We start from the raw sequence: 19,577 nt of genomic DNA on the forward strand, positions 1-19,577 counted from the left end.
AGATATGTCAATGCCACCCCTGTTTACATTATTTATGAGAGCACATTTTTATGATGATAGTTTTGTGCTTTTATGTTCACGTATGTCTGTCACAGTATTATAGGCTGCTTATGAGAAGAATATAATCATAAAAAGGTCAACCTTTATACAGCCTCACACTATCACGTGTATTTAAACATCTCTTCTTTATCTGATGTGTTTGAGTTTGTATATGGGTTTATATTCCAAACATGCTTTTGGTTGACTGAAGTAAAAGGGAAACCCTACAGCACCCATGTCTCTGAATCCTTGTTTGTTGAAAAGAAGACATTGAGACCAGTGGAGGCTCCTTAGAAGAGGAAGGGGAGGACCATCCTCAGTGAATTTCATAAAAATAGTGAAGCATCAAGTTATCCTTTTTAGATAAAAACTATACATATATTCACGTCATCCCAAATGGTGGATGGATTAAAACGCACTGTTTTGCAACGAAGGTCTACAGTAGCCTCAACAGCACTCTGTAGGGTAGCACCATGATATAGCCGGAGGACAGCTAGTTTCCATCCTCTGGGTACATTGACTTTAATACAAAAGGAGGCTCGTGGTTCTCACCCCCTTCCATAGAATTACATATTAATTATTTCAATTTCTGGAGGAAGACCTCCAATATATCAGAGCTCTTGCAGCATGAACTGACATGTTGACCACCCAATCAAAGGATAAGAGTATGAATGCAAGCATAAACTACAGCGATCTAGCACTGCTGTGAGTAGTTGACTCAAAGAGAAAGACAATGGTTGAGCAGTTTTGAAAAATTCAATTCTTAAATAAAGGAGACGCAAGAGCGAGCTAGCTATATTTCATCTTTTTTTTCACTTACTTAGCTAGCGAATGCAGCTAGCTAGTTTAGCCTACTCAAACACCCGGCTCAAACAGAGAGAAGTGCTGTGTTACCTAGCTGGCAATCCAACACTGGAACTCTTCCAAGTCAAGGTAAGCTTTTGGTTTTATTAATTTATTGCCACTGTGGCCCGCAGGTGTAACTGTTAAACTGTTCTGCATGATTGTAGCAGGTTTACTAATGTGTTAAGTACTTTACAGAACTGCTAGAACTAAGTAAAAATACTAATAAGTGTTTTTTGGGGGTATCTTTGCTTTAATATTTATATTTTTGACAACTTTTACTTCACTACATACTTAAAGACAATTTTGTACTTTTTACTCTATACATTTTCCCTGACACCCAAAAGTACTTGTTACATTTTGAATGCTTAGCAGGACAGGAAAACTGCCCAATTCACACACTTATCAAGAGAACATCCCTGGTCATCCCTAATGCCTCTGATCTGGCGGACCTGATCTGGCGGACTTGACTAAACACATGCCTCATTTATAAATTATGTCTGAGTGTTAGAGCATGCCCCTGGTTATCAGTACATTTTTTTAAAACATGAAAACTGATGCCGTCTGGTTTGCTTCATAAGGTATTTGAAATGATTTATACTTTTACTTTTGATACTTAATCTTAGGGATCAAATGTGGTATTCATGTGGTGTATTTATCATGTAGTAGCCTAAACCTATCAATGTTACATTGAGCAGGGTGAATGGAAAATTAATGACAGTCATCCAATATGCTGTAATAGAAAAAAGGCCATGCTCATAAAAAACAATTGCGTCCTCCCTCATCTTAAACGGCACCGACCGCCACTGGTTGAGAAGTTGTTGAACATAAAGCGTAGATACGAATAGTATAACCGGATCCTTGACTTACATGCGCATTACTGTTTCTTATTGTATACTGTGTGTGTATATCCACTACCATTCAAACGTTTTCAAAGAAAAAGCCATATCTCAGACTGGCCAATAAAAGATTAAGATGGGGAAAAGAACACGGAAACTGGACAGAGATATGGCTTTTTCTTTGCAACTCTGCCTAGAAGGCCAGCATCCCGGAGTCGCCTCTTCACTGTTGACGTTGAGACTGGTGTTTTGCGGGTACTATTTAATGAAGCTTGCCAGTTGAGGACTTGTGAGGCGTCTTTCTCAAACTAGACAATCTAATGTACTTGTCCTCTTGCTCAGTTATGCACCGAGGCCTACCACTCCTCTTTCTATTCTGGTTAGAGCTTTTCTGTGAAGGGAGTAGTAGAGATGGCGCTGTTCTGTGAAGGGAGTAGTAGAGATGGCGCTGTTCTGTGAAGGGAGTAGTAGAGATGGCGCTGTTCTGTGAAGGGAGTAGTAGACAGTGTTGTACGAGATCTTCAGTTTCTTGGCAATATCTCGCATGGAATAGCCTTCATTTCTCAGAACAAGAATAGACTGACGAGTCTCAGAAGAAAGGTCTTTGTTTCTGTAATTGAACCCACAAATGCTGATTCTCGAGATACTCAAATATTCTAAAGGCCAGTTTTATTTCTTCTTTAATCAGAACAACAGTTTTCAGCTCTGCTAACATAATCGCAAAAGGGTTTTCTAATGATCAATTAGCCTTTTAAAATGATAACCTTGGATTAGCTAACACAATGTGCCAATGAAACATAAAGTGATGGTTGCTGATAATGTGATGTGATTTTAATGGACAATAAAATGGGTTTTTCTTTCAAAAACAAGGGCATTTCTAAGTGACCACAAACTTTTGAACAATAGTGTATCTATAACCAATGCCCCTTCCCCTATTCAAGTGTACAAAATCCCCAGCTGAAAATGTCCATACTCTTCCATTAATGACCTGGGAAAGGTCCAAGACATTCCTGTGTTGCCGGGTGGGACATGGCCTAAACACAGGGAAATACTGATTAGTACCTCCTCCTCACTATTCCTGGTGGAGGCAAGGGAATTCACTTTAAAGTACACACTCTTAGAAAAGGGGTTCTGCAGCTGTCCCCATAGGAGGACCCCTTTTGGTTCCAGGTAGAACTCTTTTGGGTTACATGTAGAACCCTCTGTGGAAAGGGTTGTACACTTTTTAAAAAAGAGGCTGGATGGTATTATTACATTTATGTTGTTGACAAAATCATGTTGTCTTCCCGTGTTTCAGGCTTATGTATGTGTTAATGTAAATGGAGGAGATATTCTTGATATTTAAAAAAAAAACTGCTGCCCAAACTTTTTTGGTCTCGTGACGATCTGATATCAACCTACTCTATTGGTGCAGAGAGGCCTGTTACAGAGAGACCTGCCAGGAATATGGCAGCAGAGACATTATGTATGAGAATCAGAGATATCAGTACCACTACCCCCATGCAATATGGTGTCCATTGTTGGCCTGTTGATCAAACCCTCCATGAAAGCTCTGTTTGGTTTCAGCTACATACACGTCAGGAGAAGCCTAGTCCAGTCTGAGAAGGGAGAAGGAAAGGCGGATGGGAGGGAGGAAGCAGTGGAAGAAGTGAGATGTCTGTGGAAACGTTGTTTGGGTTTGAGATGGGAGGCTAGTAGGGAGAACATTACTCACACTGTGCTGCCTCCAGCAGCCCTGCTCTCCCTGGGGCCCCATTTGTTTACTTTCAGCAGCCCAAAGTAGCAGCTTCATGTTCACCAACTGCATTTATTCTGACATGCTGTTCTATAGCTCCATCTGCCTCACAATATAAGCTGAGGAAATAAAGTCATGTTATTCAGTTTCATTAGTGGAGGTCATTTACATAAGCATGAGCTGGGGATAAAATTCATGGCATGACTTTGGTCTCAACCCACCCATATAATACAGAATCTCTGAGCTGACTAAGTGAAAAATCTGTCAATGTGCCCTTGAGCAAGGCACTTAATCCTAATTGCTCCTGTAAGTCGTTCTGGGTAAGAGCGTCTGCTAAATTGCTAAAATGAAAAAATTAAGTAAAAGGACAGTATATTGACTTTTTTTAATACAAAAATTAAAACTGCATTAAAATGATAAGCTTTGTGAACATTTTATTAATATCTTTAAAGTGGTTAAAAAAGGTTTATATTATGGTTCGCATTCCCTAAAGCAATTCCTGTTGAACTACTGATGGTTTTGTTGTGAATAACATGTGCCCCCTTGTGGACTAACTGAATTCACACGTAGGTTGAGGGGTTGGACCAGCACAACACTACTATCTCTGATACAGTAGAATTATTACAAGGGCTAAATAACAGATTATATATAGATATATATAGAGCTAGATAGATATAGTGAGATATATATATGTATATATACACACATATATATATATGTAGAGAGAGAGGTGTGTGTGTATATATATATATATATATATATATATATAGAGAGAGAGATGTGTGTGAGTATATATATATAGAGATATATACACACATATATATATATATGAGATATATATATACACACACACATCTCTCTCTATATATATATATATATATACAGTGGGGCAAAAAAGGATTTAGTCAGCCACCAATTGTGCAAGCTCTCCCACTTAAAGATGAGAGAGGCCTGTAATTTTCATCATAGGTACACTTCAACTATGACAGATAAAATGAGGAAAAGAAATCCAGAAAATCACATTGTAGGATTTTTTATGAATTTAATTTGCAAATTATGGTGGAAAATAAGTATTTGGTCAATAACAAAAGTTTATCTCAATACTTTGTTATATACCCTTTGTTGGCAATGACAGAGGTCAAACATTTTCTGTAAATCTTCACAAGGTTTTCACACACTGTTGCTGGTATTTTGGCCCATTCCTCCATGCAGATCTCCTCTAGAGCAGTGATGTTTTGGGGCTGTTGCTGGGCAACATGGACTTTCAACTCCCTCCAAAGATTTTCTATGGGGTTGAGATCTGGAGACTGGCTGGGCCACTCCAGGACCTTGAAATGCTTCTTACGAAGCCACTCCTTCGTTGCCCGGGCGGTGTGTTTGGGATCATTGTCATGCTGAAAGACCTAGCCACGCTTCATCTTTAATATATATATATATATATATATATATATAGATAGATGTATATAGATATAGATAGATGTATATAGATAGATGTATAGAGATATAGAGATAGATATATATATAGAGAGAGATATATAGATAGATATATAGATAGAGATATATAGAGATAGAGATATATACAGATATAAGCTCTTAACCAGTAATCCCATGAAACTAAATACTTCAGAAAAGTGATGGCATTTATTGCATGATGAATTATTGACACAGAAGACGTTTTTTAAATGACAAAAATGAAGGCATAAAACATTGGCGCAAAACATTGAGTAGATATTGCTATCTATGAATATTACTAGTCAGTATAAAGGCACGGGTTTAGATAAGGGCTATGTATATGCCCAATTCCAAGTCAAACCTTCAACCCTTACACCAAGTTATTTCATGTACTGTGTATCTGATAGGATTAGGAATAGGGCACTAGTATCACATTGCTTTCATCGACAACACCACATGAACAACATTACCCTTTTACAGTATTTGTCCTGAGAAAACACTTATTGTACTGTACTTGGATGGGAATGTCTTGCTTATAAGGGAATTGTCAGTCAGGGGTCACTAAATATAACAGCAGTCGCTTCAATACTTATGTCTTATTCCAACACTAGAAAAAAGGCGTATTATAGATGTCTACCCTATTACTTTCTACTATCACCTAAGACATTTCAGATCAGCTGTTGGATGAATCCAGCATATCATTGATTTCACTGTTGATTGACTTCGATTACATTTTTTAAAGAAATGTTTTAAGAAATCTGGATTTCTGACCCTAACCATGCTACTTATCAAGTAAGTAATTCATTGGCCAATCAAATGTCTATGAACTTTTTTGGGGAAAAGAGGTGTCCATCAGTACAATCCCAGGATATTCTCTGAAACGAACATTTCAAAACTATTCATCTACAACCTGGGAGTTAAAGGTAGAGTCAGCGAAATGACGTTGCACAAGCAACACTGCAAGACTTCACTCTCACACAGTCACTATATCTGCACAGGTTCACTTAAACCTCTTACAATGTGGTAGCCACGGGAACAAAACAGAGGAGAAGTTTACACTCGCACGCCAACGCTCTTAGTTGTGGAAATTGACCCACTATGCTGTTCACTTTGTGCATCTACGTCATATCGCTGACCTTAACTTTAAGTTAGCTGTTGACTAAAACATGAATATTGAGGTCTCATTCTAACCTGAAATTAACTAAATTCATTACACACAAGGTCACCTGACTGAACAGAAGAAAAACTGAAAGATAAAATCCATCCAGGACAATAAATAGTTCAATCTTCCAAAACCCTGACCCCTCCCTCCCTCCCTGACCCCTCCCTCCCTCCCTCCCTGACCCCTCCCTCCCTCCCTCCCTCCCTCCCTGAACCCTCCAAGTTACTTCTGAAATAAAGAAAAACACATACAATTAAAATACATAAACTGTGATTGAAAAAGCATTTAAAAACATTACAGATATAGTCAGTTTCATTGATTGCTATATTTAAAATGAATCTATATGGTATGAACGCCAATAAGGAACGTGGAGTTGGCCTCATATAGAAATACTGGGGAGCTTGCTTGCATGGACTGAAATTTTAAAACCATAGAAATCAATGACTTGGGGATACTTGTGAGAAATAGGTCTAAAATAAAATGACAGACATAGGGGCCCATTAAAACATATATATCATATTTCTGTAGAAACGTTTCTGGCTTCACTGTTCCCTTTCCTTACTTAAGAGTTTGCATTGAATCATATTGTCCTTCCTTAAAACTGGCTAATAAATGATGTCGACTTTTAAAACGATTTCTTCCAGTTAAATAATGTAACTGTACTTGGGTTTGACTGTAAATAACTGGATAAATATTGTTCTTCAACTCCCAAACCATTTTTTAGAGAGAGATTAGATACAGCATTTTGCATAGCTGGAGCCATCTTGATAAGAGGCAATTGCAAGTACAGATATGTGCTCATCCCAGTAACACTGAGAAATGCAGTAATGACAGTCAGTGGTAAGGCAATACAGTGATCTTAAAATCTCATAATAGTCTATTCCAGGACTCTCCAACCCTGTCACTGGAGAGACACCCTCCTGTAGGTTCACACTCCAACCCCGTTCCTGGAGAGTAACCCTCCTGTAGGTTCACACTCCAACCCCGTTCCTGGAGAGATACCCTCCTGTAGGTTCACACTCCAACCCCGTTCCTGGAGAGATACCCTCCTGTAGGTTCAAACTCCAACCCCGTTCCTGGAGAGATACCCTCCTGTAGGTTCACACTCCAACCCCGTTCCTGGAGAGATACCCTCCTGTAGGTTCACACTCCAACCCCGTTCCTGGAGAGATACCCTCCTGTAGGTTCACACTCCAACCCCGTTCCTGGAGAGATACCCTCCTGTAGGTTCACACTCCAACCCTAATCTAACACACCTGATTTTAATAATTACATGGTTATAAACTGAACCAGATTAGTTACAACTGGGGTTGGAGTGAAAAGCTACAGGAGGATAGATCTCCAGGAACAGGGTTGGAGTGAAAAGCTACAGGAGGATAGATCTCCAGGAACAGGGTTGGAGTGAAAAGCTACAGGAGGATAGCTCTCCAGGAACAGGGTTGGAGTGAAAAGCTACAGGAGGATAGATCTCCAGGAACAGGGTTGGAGTGAAAAGCTACAGGAGGATAGCTCTCCAGGAACAGGGTTGGAGTGAAAAGCTACAGGAGGATAGATCTCCAGGAACAGGGTTGGAGAGCCTTGGTCTATTTTTATCAATGAGTGGTCCCATTCCCAAGCAGGTCCATGGTCCAAGGAAACAGAATGTATACAACACAGACCATGTCTCCTACAAAAATGGTCCCACTGCTGAGAATAAAAGCTCTGAATAAGATGTTAAAACTACTGGAGAGGTCTTCCCTTCCTTTAAGCAGATATAAGGTGGCCCTCTGATAGTCTTAGTGTGTTGCGTGTTTGTGTGTGTAAATGTGGGAGAAAGAGATACCAGGGTTACACTCGTTAGGTATCCTGGGCCTAGTCTGCTTCGTTCTGTTCCCTGTTGAGTTTCTCAGCCTCTGCCACAGGAGCCCCGCCGTTGCTTGCAGCTTGCTGCTTGGTCTTTTTAAAAGGAAAACCCCTGGTCTTCACAAACCAGACAGCATCCGCCAGGAATGCCACAGTGGCCAGGAAGCCAAATGCCTGAAAATAAATAGTAATAAGTTATTACTACGTATTAACATTAGTAAAACATATTGTAACAAACAAACAAAAAGGTTCTCCTTTCAATCTAAACCCAGCTTGGTTTGGGCTCATATTTTGTCTTCATTTGAAAAAACAGTAACCAGGACCCTGAGGTATGAGGACAGTCTGAGTAAAGATGTTCATTTACCACAGCAGCATTTTCCAGGTCAGTTCCACCATTATCTGAGGCAAACACAATGGAGGCGATGAGGAAGAATGCAGCCATCAAAGCTGTGTACACAAAGTCCTGCAAGAGATAAGTCAGCATGGTTATATACACCAGCATACATTTAAATGGGAATACAAGTATCCTCACACACACACACAAAGTCCTGTAAGAGATAAGTCAGCATGGTTATATACACCAGCATACATTTAAATGGGAATTACAAGTATCCTCACACACACACAAAGTCCTGTAAGAGATAAGTCAGCATGGTTATATACACCAGCATACATTTAAATGGGAATACAAGTATCCTCACACACAAAGTCCTGTAAGAGATAAGTCAGCATGGTTATATACACCAGCATACATTTAAATGGGAATTACAAGTATCCTCACACACAAAGTCCTGTAAGAGACAAGTCAGCATGGTTATATACACCAGCATACATTTAAATGGGAATACAAGTATCCTCACACACAAAGTCCTGTAAGAGACAAGTCAGCATGGTTATATACACCAGCATACATTTAAATGGGAATACAAGTAGCCTCACACACAAAGTCCTGTAAGAGACAAGTCAGCATGGTTATATACACCAGCATACATTTAAATGGGAATACAAGTAGCCTCACACACACACAAAGTCCTGCAAGAGACAAGTCAGCATGGTTATATACACCAGCATACATTTAAATGGGAATACAAGTAGCCTCACACACACACAAAGTCCTGTAAGAGACAAGTCAGCATGGTTATATACACCAGCATACATTTAAATGGGAATACAAGTAGCCTCACACACACACAAAGTCCTGCAAGAGACAAGTCAGCATGGTTATATACACCAGCATACATTTAAATGGGAATACAAGTATCCTCACACACACACAAAGTCCTGTAAGAGACAAGTCAGCATGGTTATATACACCAGCATACATTTAAATGGGAATACAAGTAGCCTCACACACACACAAAGTCCTGCAAGAGACAAGTCAGCATGGTTATATACACCAGCATACATTTAAATGGGAATACAAGTAGCCTCACACACAAAGTCCTGTAAGAGATAAGTCAGCATGGTTATATACACCAGCATACATTTAAATGGGAATACAAGTATCCTCACACACAAAGTCCTGTAAGAGATAAGTCAGCATGGTTATATACACCAGCATACATTTAAATGGGAATTACAAGTATCCTCACACACACACAAAGTCCTGTAAGAGATAAGTCAGCATGGTTATATACACCAGCATACATTTAAATGGGAATACAAGTATCCTCACACACAAAGTCCTGTAAGAGATAAGTCAGCATGGTTATATACACCAGCATACATTTAAATGGGAATTACAAGTATCCTCACACACACACAAAGTCCTGTAAGAGATAAGTCAGCATGGTTATATACACCAGCATACATTTAAATGGGAATACAAGTATCCTCACACACACACAAAGTCCTGTAATAGATAAGTCAGCATGGTTATATACACCAGCATACATTTAAATGGGAATACAAGTAGCCTCACACACAAAGTCCTGTAATAGATAAGTCAGCATGGTTATATACACCAGCATACATTTAAATGGGAATACAAGTATCCTCACACACAAAGTCCTGCAAGAGACAAGTCAGCATGGTTATATACACCAGCATACATTTAAATGGGAAAACAAGTATCCTCACACACACACAAAGTCCTGTAAGAGACAAGTCAGCATGGTTATATACACCAGCATACATTTAAATGGGAAAACAAGTATCCTCACACACACACACCGTCTTATGAATGATAAACATACAAATGTTAGGCAGGTCAGTGGGCCTCATTTATCATCATATGTGTATATTCATACACACACACACACACACACACACACACACACACACAGAGTACTCACCAGGGAGGGCCAGCAGCTGATGCCCACTCTCTTGTGCAGGGTGGTAGCGAGGAGGATGAGGAGGAGAGCTGTGAAGAGGAAGGCTGTGCAGCTGACAAACTCAAAGAAGTACAGCGGAGAGCAGCTCATACAGTTCGTCACTACCTCTTCAAGAATGAAGGCCACAAACGACAGGAGCTGAGGACACACAAGTCAAAACTAACTGATCATGTACTACCCCAGTCTCAACAACAGATGGCACTGTAGTACTACCAGAGCTAAATATATATATTTTTTTAAACCTTTATTTAACTAGGCAAGTCAGTTAAGAACAAATTCTTATTTTCAATAACAGCCCAGGAACAGTGGGTTAACTGCCTGTTCAGGGGCAGAACCACAGATTTGTAACTTGTCAGCTCGGGGATTTGAACTTGCAACCTTCCGGTTACTAGTCCAATGCTCTAACCACTAGGCTACCCTGTCGCTTACCCTAAATGGGAAGTTGTGTTTTTTGTCTCAGATATAAAACAGGTTAGAGGTAATTTAGTGTCGTCAAACATGCTTGAGTACTGATGAACTCAAGATTTTGTCTTCTGATGCTATATTTATATGTTGTGCCAATATAGTGACATCAGTAGAATTGACTGAAGAATTGAGTGACTATCATAGCCCTATGTAAATTAGGGTATATGTAAATGTCTAAATATTTCATGCGTTGTTCAGAGTTTGGCTTGGAGGAAGGGACAACTCTTTAATGTAATCTTCACAATGAGAGGATTCTTCTGGTGTGACCATCACAGTGTTCTTAAAAGCTCATGACAGCGTGATGAAGCACCACATACTGGCTCTATTCATACCACACCACACACAAAATAGCTGTTTCATGTTGCCATTAGAACGGTGACCAACTAAAGGATCCACCCCTTTACAACACCCACAGACCCCATTTTGATTTCTCAATAGCCACTACTAATAAATATTCCTAAGAAAGGCCACAAGGCCAGCAAAAACACACTTTAACTGACTCATGCGGTTCCTGCTTTTTGTTTTCGTTTCCTTATCGATTGTTTGGAAGGAACAGGCCAGACAGCATACTGCTCTGAGGATCTGTCCCCACGCCAGACAGCATACTGCTCTGAGGATCTGTCCCCACGCCAGACAGCATACTGCTCTGAGGAACTGTCCCCACGCCAGACAGCATACTGCTCTGAGGATCTGTCCCCACGCCGGACAGCATACTGCTCTGAGGATCTGTCCCCACGCCAGACAGCATACTGCTCTGAGGATCTGTCCCCACGCCGGACAGCATACTGCTCTGAGGATCTGTCCCCACGCCAGACAGCATACTGCTCTGAGGATCTGTCCCCACGCCGGACAGCATACTGCTCTGAGGATCTGTCCCCACGCCGGACAGCATACTGCTCTGAGGATCTGTCCCCACGCCAGACAGCATACTGCTCTGAGGATCTGTCCCCACGCCAGACAGCATACTGCTCTGAGGATCTGTCCCCATGCCAGACAGCATACTGCTCTGAGGATCTGTCCCCACGCCAGACAGCATACTGCTCTGAGGATCTGTCCCCACGCCAGACAGCATACTGCTCTGAGGATCTGTCCCCACGCCAGACAGCATACTGCTCTGAGGATCTGTCCCCACGCCAGACTGCATACTGCTCTGAGGATCTGTCCCCATGCCAGACAGCATACTGCTCTGAGGATCTGTCCCCACGCCAGACTGCATACTGCTCTGAGGATCTGTCCCCATGCCAGACAGCATACTGCTCTGAGGATCTGTCCCCACGCCAGACAGCATACTGCTCTGAGGATCTGTCCCCACGCCAGACAGCATACTGCTCTGAGGATCTGTCCCCATGCCAGACAGCATACTGCTCTGAGGATCTGTCCCCATGCCAGACAGCATACTGCTCTGAGGATCTGTCCCCACGCCAGACTGCATACTGCTCTGAGGATCTGTCCCCATGCCAGACAGCATACTGCTCTGAGGATCTGTCCCCACGCCAGACTGCATACTGCTCTGAGGATCTGTCCCCATGCCAGACAGCATACTGCTCTGAGGATCTGTCCCCACGCCAGACAGCATACTGCTCTGAGGATCTGTCCCCATGCCAGACAGCATACTGCTCTGAGGATCTGTCCTCACACTATTCAGCTAGACAGTGATAAATGGCTACCGAAAACTAAACGATAGACAGCAAACATGTTCTCACTGTAATACGGTGCTGAGCATAATGTGCCATATGTGGCTAAACTGTACAGTATGTAGGCCTTTGTTCCATATTACAAGGTAAAATGCACCATGGTCTGTTTCCCCCCGGCCATAGTGTTAATGAAGCCACAGCTCTATATCTGCAGCTTCATTACATGACCAGACAGTCTGACGTCAACGCTGTAATAAAGACTGGGCCTCCTACTCAAGAGGACATCTTCTGCAGCACCTTTAACACTTCCTTTACAGTCTGTTGTGTGTGTGTGTGTGTTTAACTATTCTTGTGGGGACCAGTTAAATAAAGGTTCAACCAAATATTACCCACAAGAAGAGTAAATAAACAACCATTTTGACCAATTGGGGACATTGTTTGTCCCCACAAGGTCAAATGCTATTTCTAGGGGGTTTATGGTTGAGGTTAGAAATAGTGTTCAGGTTAGAATACGTTAAGCGTTAGGAGCTAGGGTTAGGTTTTTGGGATAAGGTTAGGGTATGAGTACAGGTTAGGGAAAATGGGATTTTGAATAGCACTGAATTGTGTGCTCTCCACAAGGTTAGCTGTGCAAGACTGTGTGTGCTCTCCACAAGGTTAGCTGTGCAAGACTGTGTGTGCTCTCCACAAGGTTAGCTGTGCAAGACTGTGTGTGCTCTCCACAATGTTAGCTGTGCAAGACTGTGTGCTCTCCACAATGTTAGCTGTGCAAGACTGTGTGTGTTCCCACAAGGTTAGCTGTGCAAGACTGTGTGTGCTCTCCACAATGTTAGCTGTGCAAGACTGTGTGTGCTCTCCACAATGTTAGCTGTGCAAAACTGTGTTGCTCTCCACAATGTTAGCTGTGCAAGACTGTGTGTGCTCTCCACAATGTTAGCTGTGCAAGACTGTGTGCTCTCCACAATGTTAGCTGTGCAAGACTGTGTGTGTTCCCACAAGGTTAGCTGTGCAAGACTGTGTGTGCTCTCCACAATGTTCTATGAACACACAACTCTAGCAAAGCGTTGTGTTGCAAGAGAAAGAGCAGAGAGCTAAAAAGCATTCGATTTGAGGGTTCTTTGTGGCTTTAAGCGGAAAATGCTTTAAATTACATTAAAATCCACAGACATTTATGTCCAATGAGCTTGCCAAGCATTCTTGCAATGTTGATCATATTTGGAGGAATCCATCGTTTCTCTCACACACAGTAAGAAGGTCAAACAGCAAGGCTTAAAATAACCCTGGTAATGACATTTTGCATCTGGCTGCTAATTTCATTTGCAGTGCACTGCTAGATGGTATTGGTAACACCTGACTCTGATTAGCTTGACTAAGGACCCAGTGATCTGAGGAAGACAGAGCCGTGTCATCACTGTCTGTCTCCAGACTGCAGTTCCACAAGAGACAAACTCTGAACCAACTCAGATTTCCTGCTTCAGAAGGAGATGAAATTCATTTTTTTTAATTGCCTGAACTAAGAGCTCAATCACAAACTATGGCAACTAGTAAACCTCGACCTCTAACCTGCTTACTCACAGGCCAACCTAATAGTACAAGAGGTGCCCTCACCCAAACAAGCCCTCCCTCTGCAGGGAAAGAGTTTGTTTCAAGATCTTGTTAACTGGGGAGAAATACAAGATAGCAGCCATAAACCATGTGATTTGAATTCAATTGAAGATCACATTTCACTGCAGTTAGGAAGGCAGTCAAATAGTTGAAGCCTTGACATTGGGGTCTAGGAATAAGAGTAAGCCATTCATGATATCCAGTTCAAATGTAGACATGTCACAGCTCTGCCACTTGTGATGACCAGTGGGACACAGAAAGGGGTCAAACATGAGTCAACAGCAGTCTGCTGTAGTAGCCTCATCCAATTCAACAGCAGTCTGCTGTAGTAGCCTCATCCAATTCAACAGCAGTCTGCTGTAGTAGCCTCATCCAATTCAACAGCAGTCTGCTGTAGTAGCCTCATCCAATTCAACAGCAGTCTGCTGTAGTAGCCTCATCCAATTCAACAGCAGTCTGCTGTAGTAGCATCATCCAATTCAACAGCAGTCTGCTGTAGTAGCCTCATCCAATTCAACAGCAGTCTGCTGTAGTAGCCTCCTGTGGTGTCAGGAAAATAACCTCACACTCAACGTCAACAAAACTAAGGAGATGATTGTGGACTTCAGGAAACAGCAGAGGGAACACCCCCCTATCCACATCGATGGAACAGTAGTGGAGAGGGTAGCAAGTTTTAAGTTCCTCGGCATACACATCACAGACAAACTGAATTGGTCCACTCACACTGACAGCGTCGTGAAGAAGGCGCAGCAGCGCCTCTTCAACCTCAGGAGGCTGAAGAAATTCGGCTTGTCACCAAAAGCACTCACAAACTTCTACAGATGCACAATCGAGAGCATCCTGGCGGGCTGTATCACCGCCTGGTACGGCAACTGCTCCGCCTTCAACCGTAAGGCACTCCAGAGGGTAGTGAGGTCTGCACAACGCATCACCGGGGGCAAATTACCTGCCCTCCAGGACACCTACACCACCCGATGTTACAGGAAGGCCATAAAGATCATCAAGGACATCAACCACCCGAACCACTGCCTGTTCACCCCGCTATCATCCAGAAGGCGAGGTCAGTACAGGTGCATCAAAGCTGGGACCGAGAGACTGAAAAACAGCTTCTATCTCAAGGCCATCAGACTGTTAAACAGCCACCACTAACATTGAGTGGCTGTTGCCAACACACTGTCATTGACACTGACCCAACTCCAGCCACTTTAATAATGGGAATTGATGGGAAATGATGTAAATATATCACTAGCCACTTTAAACAATGCTACCTTATATAATGTTACTTACCCTACATTATTCATCTCATATGCATACGTATATCCTGTACTCTACATCATCGACTGCATCCTTATGTAATACATGTATCACTAGCCACTTTAACTATGCCACTTTGTTTACTTTCTCATATGTATATACTGTACTCGATACCATCTACTGTATGCTGCTCTGTACCATCACTCATTCATATATCCTTATGTACATATTCTTTATCCCCTTACACTGTGTATAAGACAGTAGTTTTGGAATTGTTAGTTAGATTACTTGTTGGTTATCACTGCATTGTCGGAACTAGAAGCACAAGCATTTCGCTACACTCGCATTAACATCTGCTAACCATGTGTATGTGACAAATAAAATTTGATTTGATTTGATTTGTATCCTCATCCAATTCAACAGCAGTCTGCTGTAGTAGCCTCATCCAATTCAACAGCAGTCTGCTGTAGTATCCTCATCCAATTCAACAGCAGTCTGCTGTAGTATCCTCATCCAATTCAACAGCAGTCTGCTGTAGTATCCTCATCCAATTCAACAGCAGTCTGCTGTAGTAGCCTCACCCAATTCAACAGCAGTCTGCTGTAGTATCCTCATCCAATTCAACAGCAGTCTGCTGTAGTATCCTCATCCAATTCAACAGCAGTCTGCTGTAGTATCCTCACCCAATTCAACAGCAGTCTGCTGTAGTATCCTCACCCAATTCAACAGCAGTCTGCTGTAGTATCCTCATCCAATTCAACAGCAGTCTGCTGTAGTATCCTCATCCAATTCAACAGCAGTCTGCTGTAGTATCCTCATCCAATTCAACAGCAGTCTGCTGTAGTATCCTCATCCAATTCAACAGCAGTCTGCTGTAGTATCCTCATCCAATTCAACAGCAGTCTGCTGTAGTATCCTCATCCAATTCAACAGCAGTCTGCTGTAGTATCCTCATCCAATTCAACAGCAGTCTGCTGTAGTATCCTCATCCAATTCAACAGAATTCCAAGCTGTAGTAGCCTCACCCAATTCAACAGAATTCCAAGCTGTAGTAGCCTCGCCCAATTCAACAGAATTCCAAGCTGTAGTAGCCTCGCCCAATTCAACAGAATTCCAAGCTGTAGTAGCCTCGCCCAATTCAACAGAATTGCTTTTAAAAGACACCCCCACACCGAACATATGCGCACCACACACACACACTGACTTAAGCACGGCTGCTCTTTCACATAGGCAAACACGGAGGCATTTCAATTGTCTAAAATGGTTTCCGACCCAGTCTCCTCTTTAATATGTGAGCTAGGTGATATGTCCAACTGTCCAATTGGAGTGCTGTTCTAGACAGGCTATATAGAGCTAAAGATATAGGATCTGATGTCAGCTACCCTCAACTGGTTACAGCAGCTCCATAGTGACTGATTTGGACTCTGAAATCTGAAAAACAACTTAGCTGTCTTAGGCCTGACGATCAGTTAAAGGTTCCTGAGGGTCGTCTATATGCTGACAAATACCCCAGGCCATCATGAAGGGGATGTGGGAGGACTGGTGGTGGTCTGATGGGTACATCATCGCTGTTGCAACTGTTCTATAGAATGGTCTGACTTTCACATTTCAAGGAATAATCAAGAAAAACAGCTGACAATGGTCACACCCTAAGAAAGACAAAGGTTATGGTTTACAAACTGGCCTGTTAATTGTGGGATAGAAAACCCCCAGTTTCTGGGAGCCGGATCCAGTTACATACAAAACAATGGTAGCATTTGAAAATCTGCATATTCTATTTATTACACGACCATCCACTTACAAGGAACGTGGTATCATAACTGGCAAGGGAGATAGTATGTAAAATGTCCAAGTATAAACACCTAACTTGTTCATCTGGTCTTATATCTGGAGCACAAAGTAAACATGTGATGACACCACTAGATAAAAGTCATATTGTCACCAGAGTTGATCTAACCCTGTTTTACTACTTGGTGCCATCAGAACAGACAGACAGGTAGGAAGACAACCTTCTGGTCTCTCCTCTGAAATACACAGAGCAAAAATATATGTTACTGAGTTACAGTTTATATAATGGAATCAGTCAATTTAAATAAATGCATTAGGGCCTAATCTATGGATTTCACTTGACTGGGAATACAGATATGCAGCTGTTGGTCACAGATACTTTTTTTAAAGGTAAGGGTGTGGATCAGAAAACCAGTCAGTATCTGGTGTGACCACAATCCAGAGCATCCCAATCGTGCTCAATGGGTCTGGCCATTGTATAACTGGGACATTTTCAGCTTGCAGGAATTATGTACAGATCCTTGCGACATGGGGCCGTGCATTATCATACTAAAACATGAGGTGATGGAGGATTAATGGCACGACAATGGGCCTCCAGATCTCGTCCCGGTGTCTCTCTGCACTCAAATTGCCTTAGATAAAGTGCAATTGTGTTCATGGCCCACAGCTTATGCCTGCCCATACCATAACCCCCCACCACGGGGCACTCTGTTCACAACGTTGACATCAGCAAACCGCTCGCCCACACAACGCCATATACAGGGTCTGTGGTTTTGAGGCCGGTTGGACGTACTGCCAAATTCTCTAAAACGATGTTGAACATTCAATTCTCTAGCTACATTCCTGCAGTCAGGAATGTCCACCAGAGTCAGTCAGCATGCCAATTGCAAACTCCCTCAGAACTTGAGACATCTGTGCGATTGTGTTGTGTTACAAAACTGCACATTTTAGAGTGGCCTTTTTCCCCCAGCACAAGGTACACCTGTGTTATGACCGTGCCGTTTAACCAGCTTTTTGATATGCCACACCTGTCAGGTGGATCAATTATCTTGGCAAAGAAATGCTCACTAAAAGGGAGGTAAACAAATTTGTGCCAAACATGTTAGAGAAATAAGCTTTTTGTGCATAAGGAAAATGTCTGGGATCTTTTATTTCAGCTCATGAAACATGGGGCCAACACTTTACATTTGTTTGTTCAATGTTATGCTTGGATTAAGACTTGCCCAACACAGTGGAAAATTAACAGTATCATAACAAGAACTATGACAAGAATATGACTTACCACTTCCACCACCTTTATCAAACATCTGACTTTATCCAAATTATCTGTTGGTACAATTAACCACTTTTTGGATTTGGTCTCTGAAACTGTTGTTGGACTGTAGACTGGTTCCGCGGCAGCCATGGTGTGACTGAAACGAATAGATTTGAAGAAAAAAAGTACAACTTCAATAAGACTGCAACTATGTACTTCATGTTACAGTGTAGGCCTTTCATTTATTAACAGTATCAGACCCGCGGCAAACTACAGAGCGAAAGCGAAAGCGTGGCATTTTGTTAACTTCAAAATTCACAATGGAAGAAATAAATTGCTGTTAAATGTAGGGTAGCCTGTCACTGGACATTTTACAAGTATCGACTGATACTGACTCAATGTAATCGAAAATTCATCGCCTCCGTACTCAACTCCATCGGGTATCTTGGCTAGGGTAGACTGCATCAAACACTCACATATGTGAGAACATACAGCTAATAAAGATTAAATCAAATTGAAAGGGGAAACTAATAAAGGCTAAAAAAGTATAAACGATGGACTCACGCGTCAAGTTTGGAGCAACCAACTGAATAGGTATGCGTTGGCGATAGATATCGTATTTCCACGACTTTCCAATGCAATGCCCTTTGTTGTTGCGTTCTTGTTTAAAACCTAGATCGACACTTCCGCAAATGAACGGCTTGTCTACACCCCTGTCGTTTAACAGAAGAGTATGGGGGGTGACAAGTGCCAGAATTAAGCTTAGGCAACTGTACCACCGTGTGGCTGTTGCCTACCATTGAACGTCTGACTGACATTACATGATACCAACGCCTTACTAACGTCTGCGTGACGCCTACATGTAACTAACATGTCGTCAGGATATATAGTATTTCACATTGTAATACATTACCCCTACATGACATTGTATTATAGGATATATACATATTTTACATTGTAATAAACTACCCCTACATGCCATTCTGTGCTGGAGCTATGGGTTTATTTTTCCACTGACACTAGGCCTACACATTCACACTCAAACTGAATTGAATGGGGAATGCATAAGTACTTTTCATTGAAGAAGGGAAACGAGGTACAACATACAACTTTGATCAAAGGCCTAAAATCATGCCTGACAAGGCCAATGAAATAACGGTATCCTAATATAGTCTGGATACTGGAGTAGCCTATTCTACAATAATGTAACTGTATATACTAGTATTATTTATCAAATTGATCAATGAAATTGTAAATGTGGGTGAGTACGCTACTTCAATCAGCCTCACTGCAGCTGTTTTACCCACCACCCACACTGTTCTCTCTCCACA

General features: G+C 41.8%; 1 protein-coding gene across 1 annotated transcript; it reads right to left on the bottom strand.

Moving 5' to 3' along the window:
* Positions 1 to 6,323: 6,323 nt before the first annotated feature.
* cmtm6 (CKLF-like MARVEL transmembrane domain containing 6) lies at positions 6,324 to 18,948 on the bottom strand. The gene is made up of 5 exons (XM_065027685.1): positions 18,811 to 18,948; positions 18,274 to 18,403; positions 10,207 to 10,383; positions 8,277 to 8,375; positions 6,324 to 8,086 (listed from the first exon to the last, which is right to left on the bottom strand). The coding sequence occupies exons 2-5, from the start codon at positions 18,394 to 18,396 to the stop codon at positions 7,922 to 7,924; spliced, it is 564 nt and encodes a 187-aa protein (XP_064883757.1). The 5' UTR covers positions 18,397 to 18,403; positions 18,811 to 18,948; the 3' UTR covers positions 6,324 to 7,921.
* Between the last annotated feature and the right edge of the window lie 629 nt (positions 18,949 to 19,577).

This window comes from Oncorhynchus nerka, linkage group LG14 (assembly GCF_034236695.1).
Source record: "Oncorhynchus nerka isolate Pitt River linkage group LG14, Oner_Uvic_2.0, whole genome shotgun sequence".
Lineage (NCBI taxonomy): Eukaryota > Metazoa > Chordata > Actinopteri > Salmoniformes > Salmonidae > Oncorhynchus > Oncorhynchus nerka.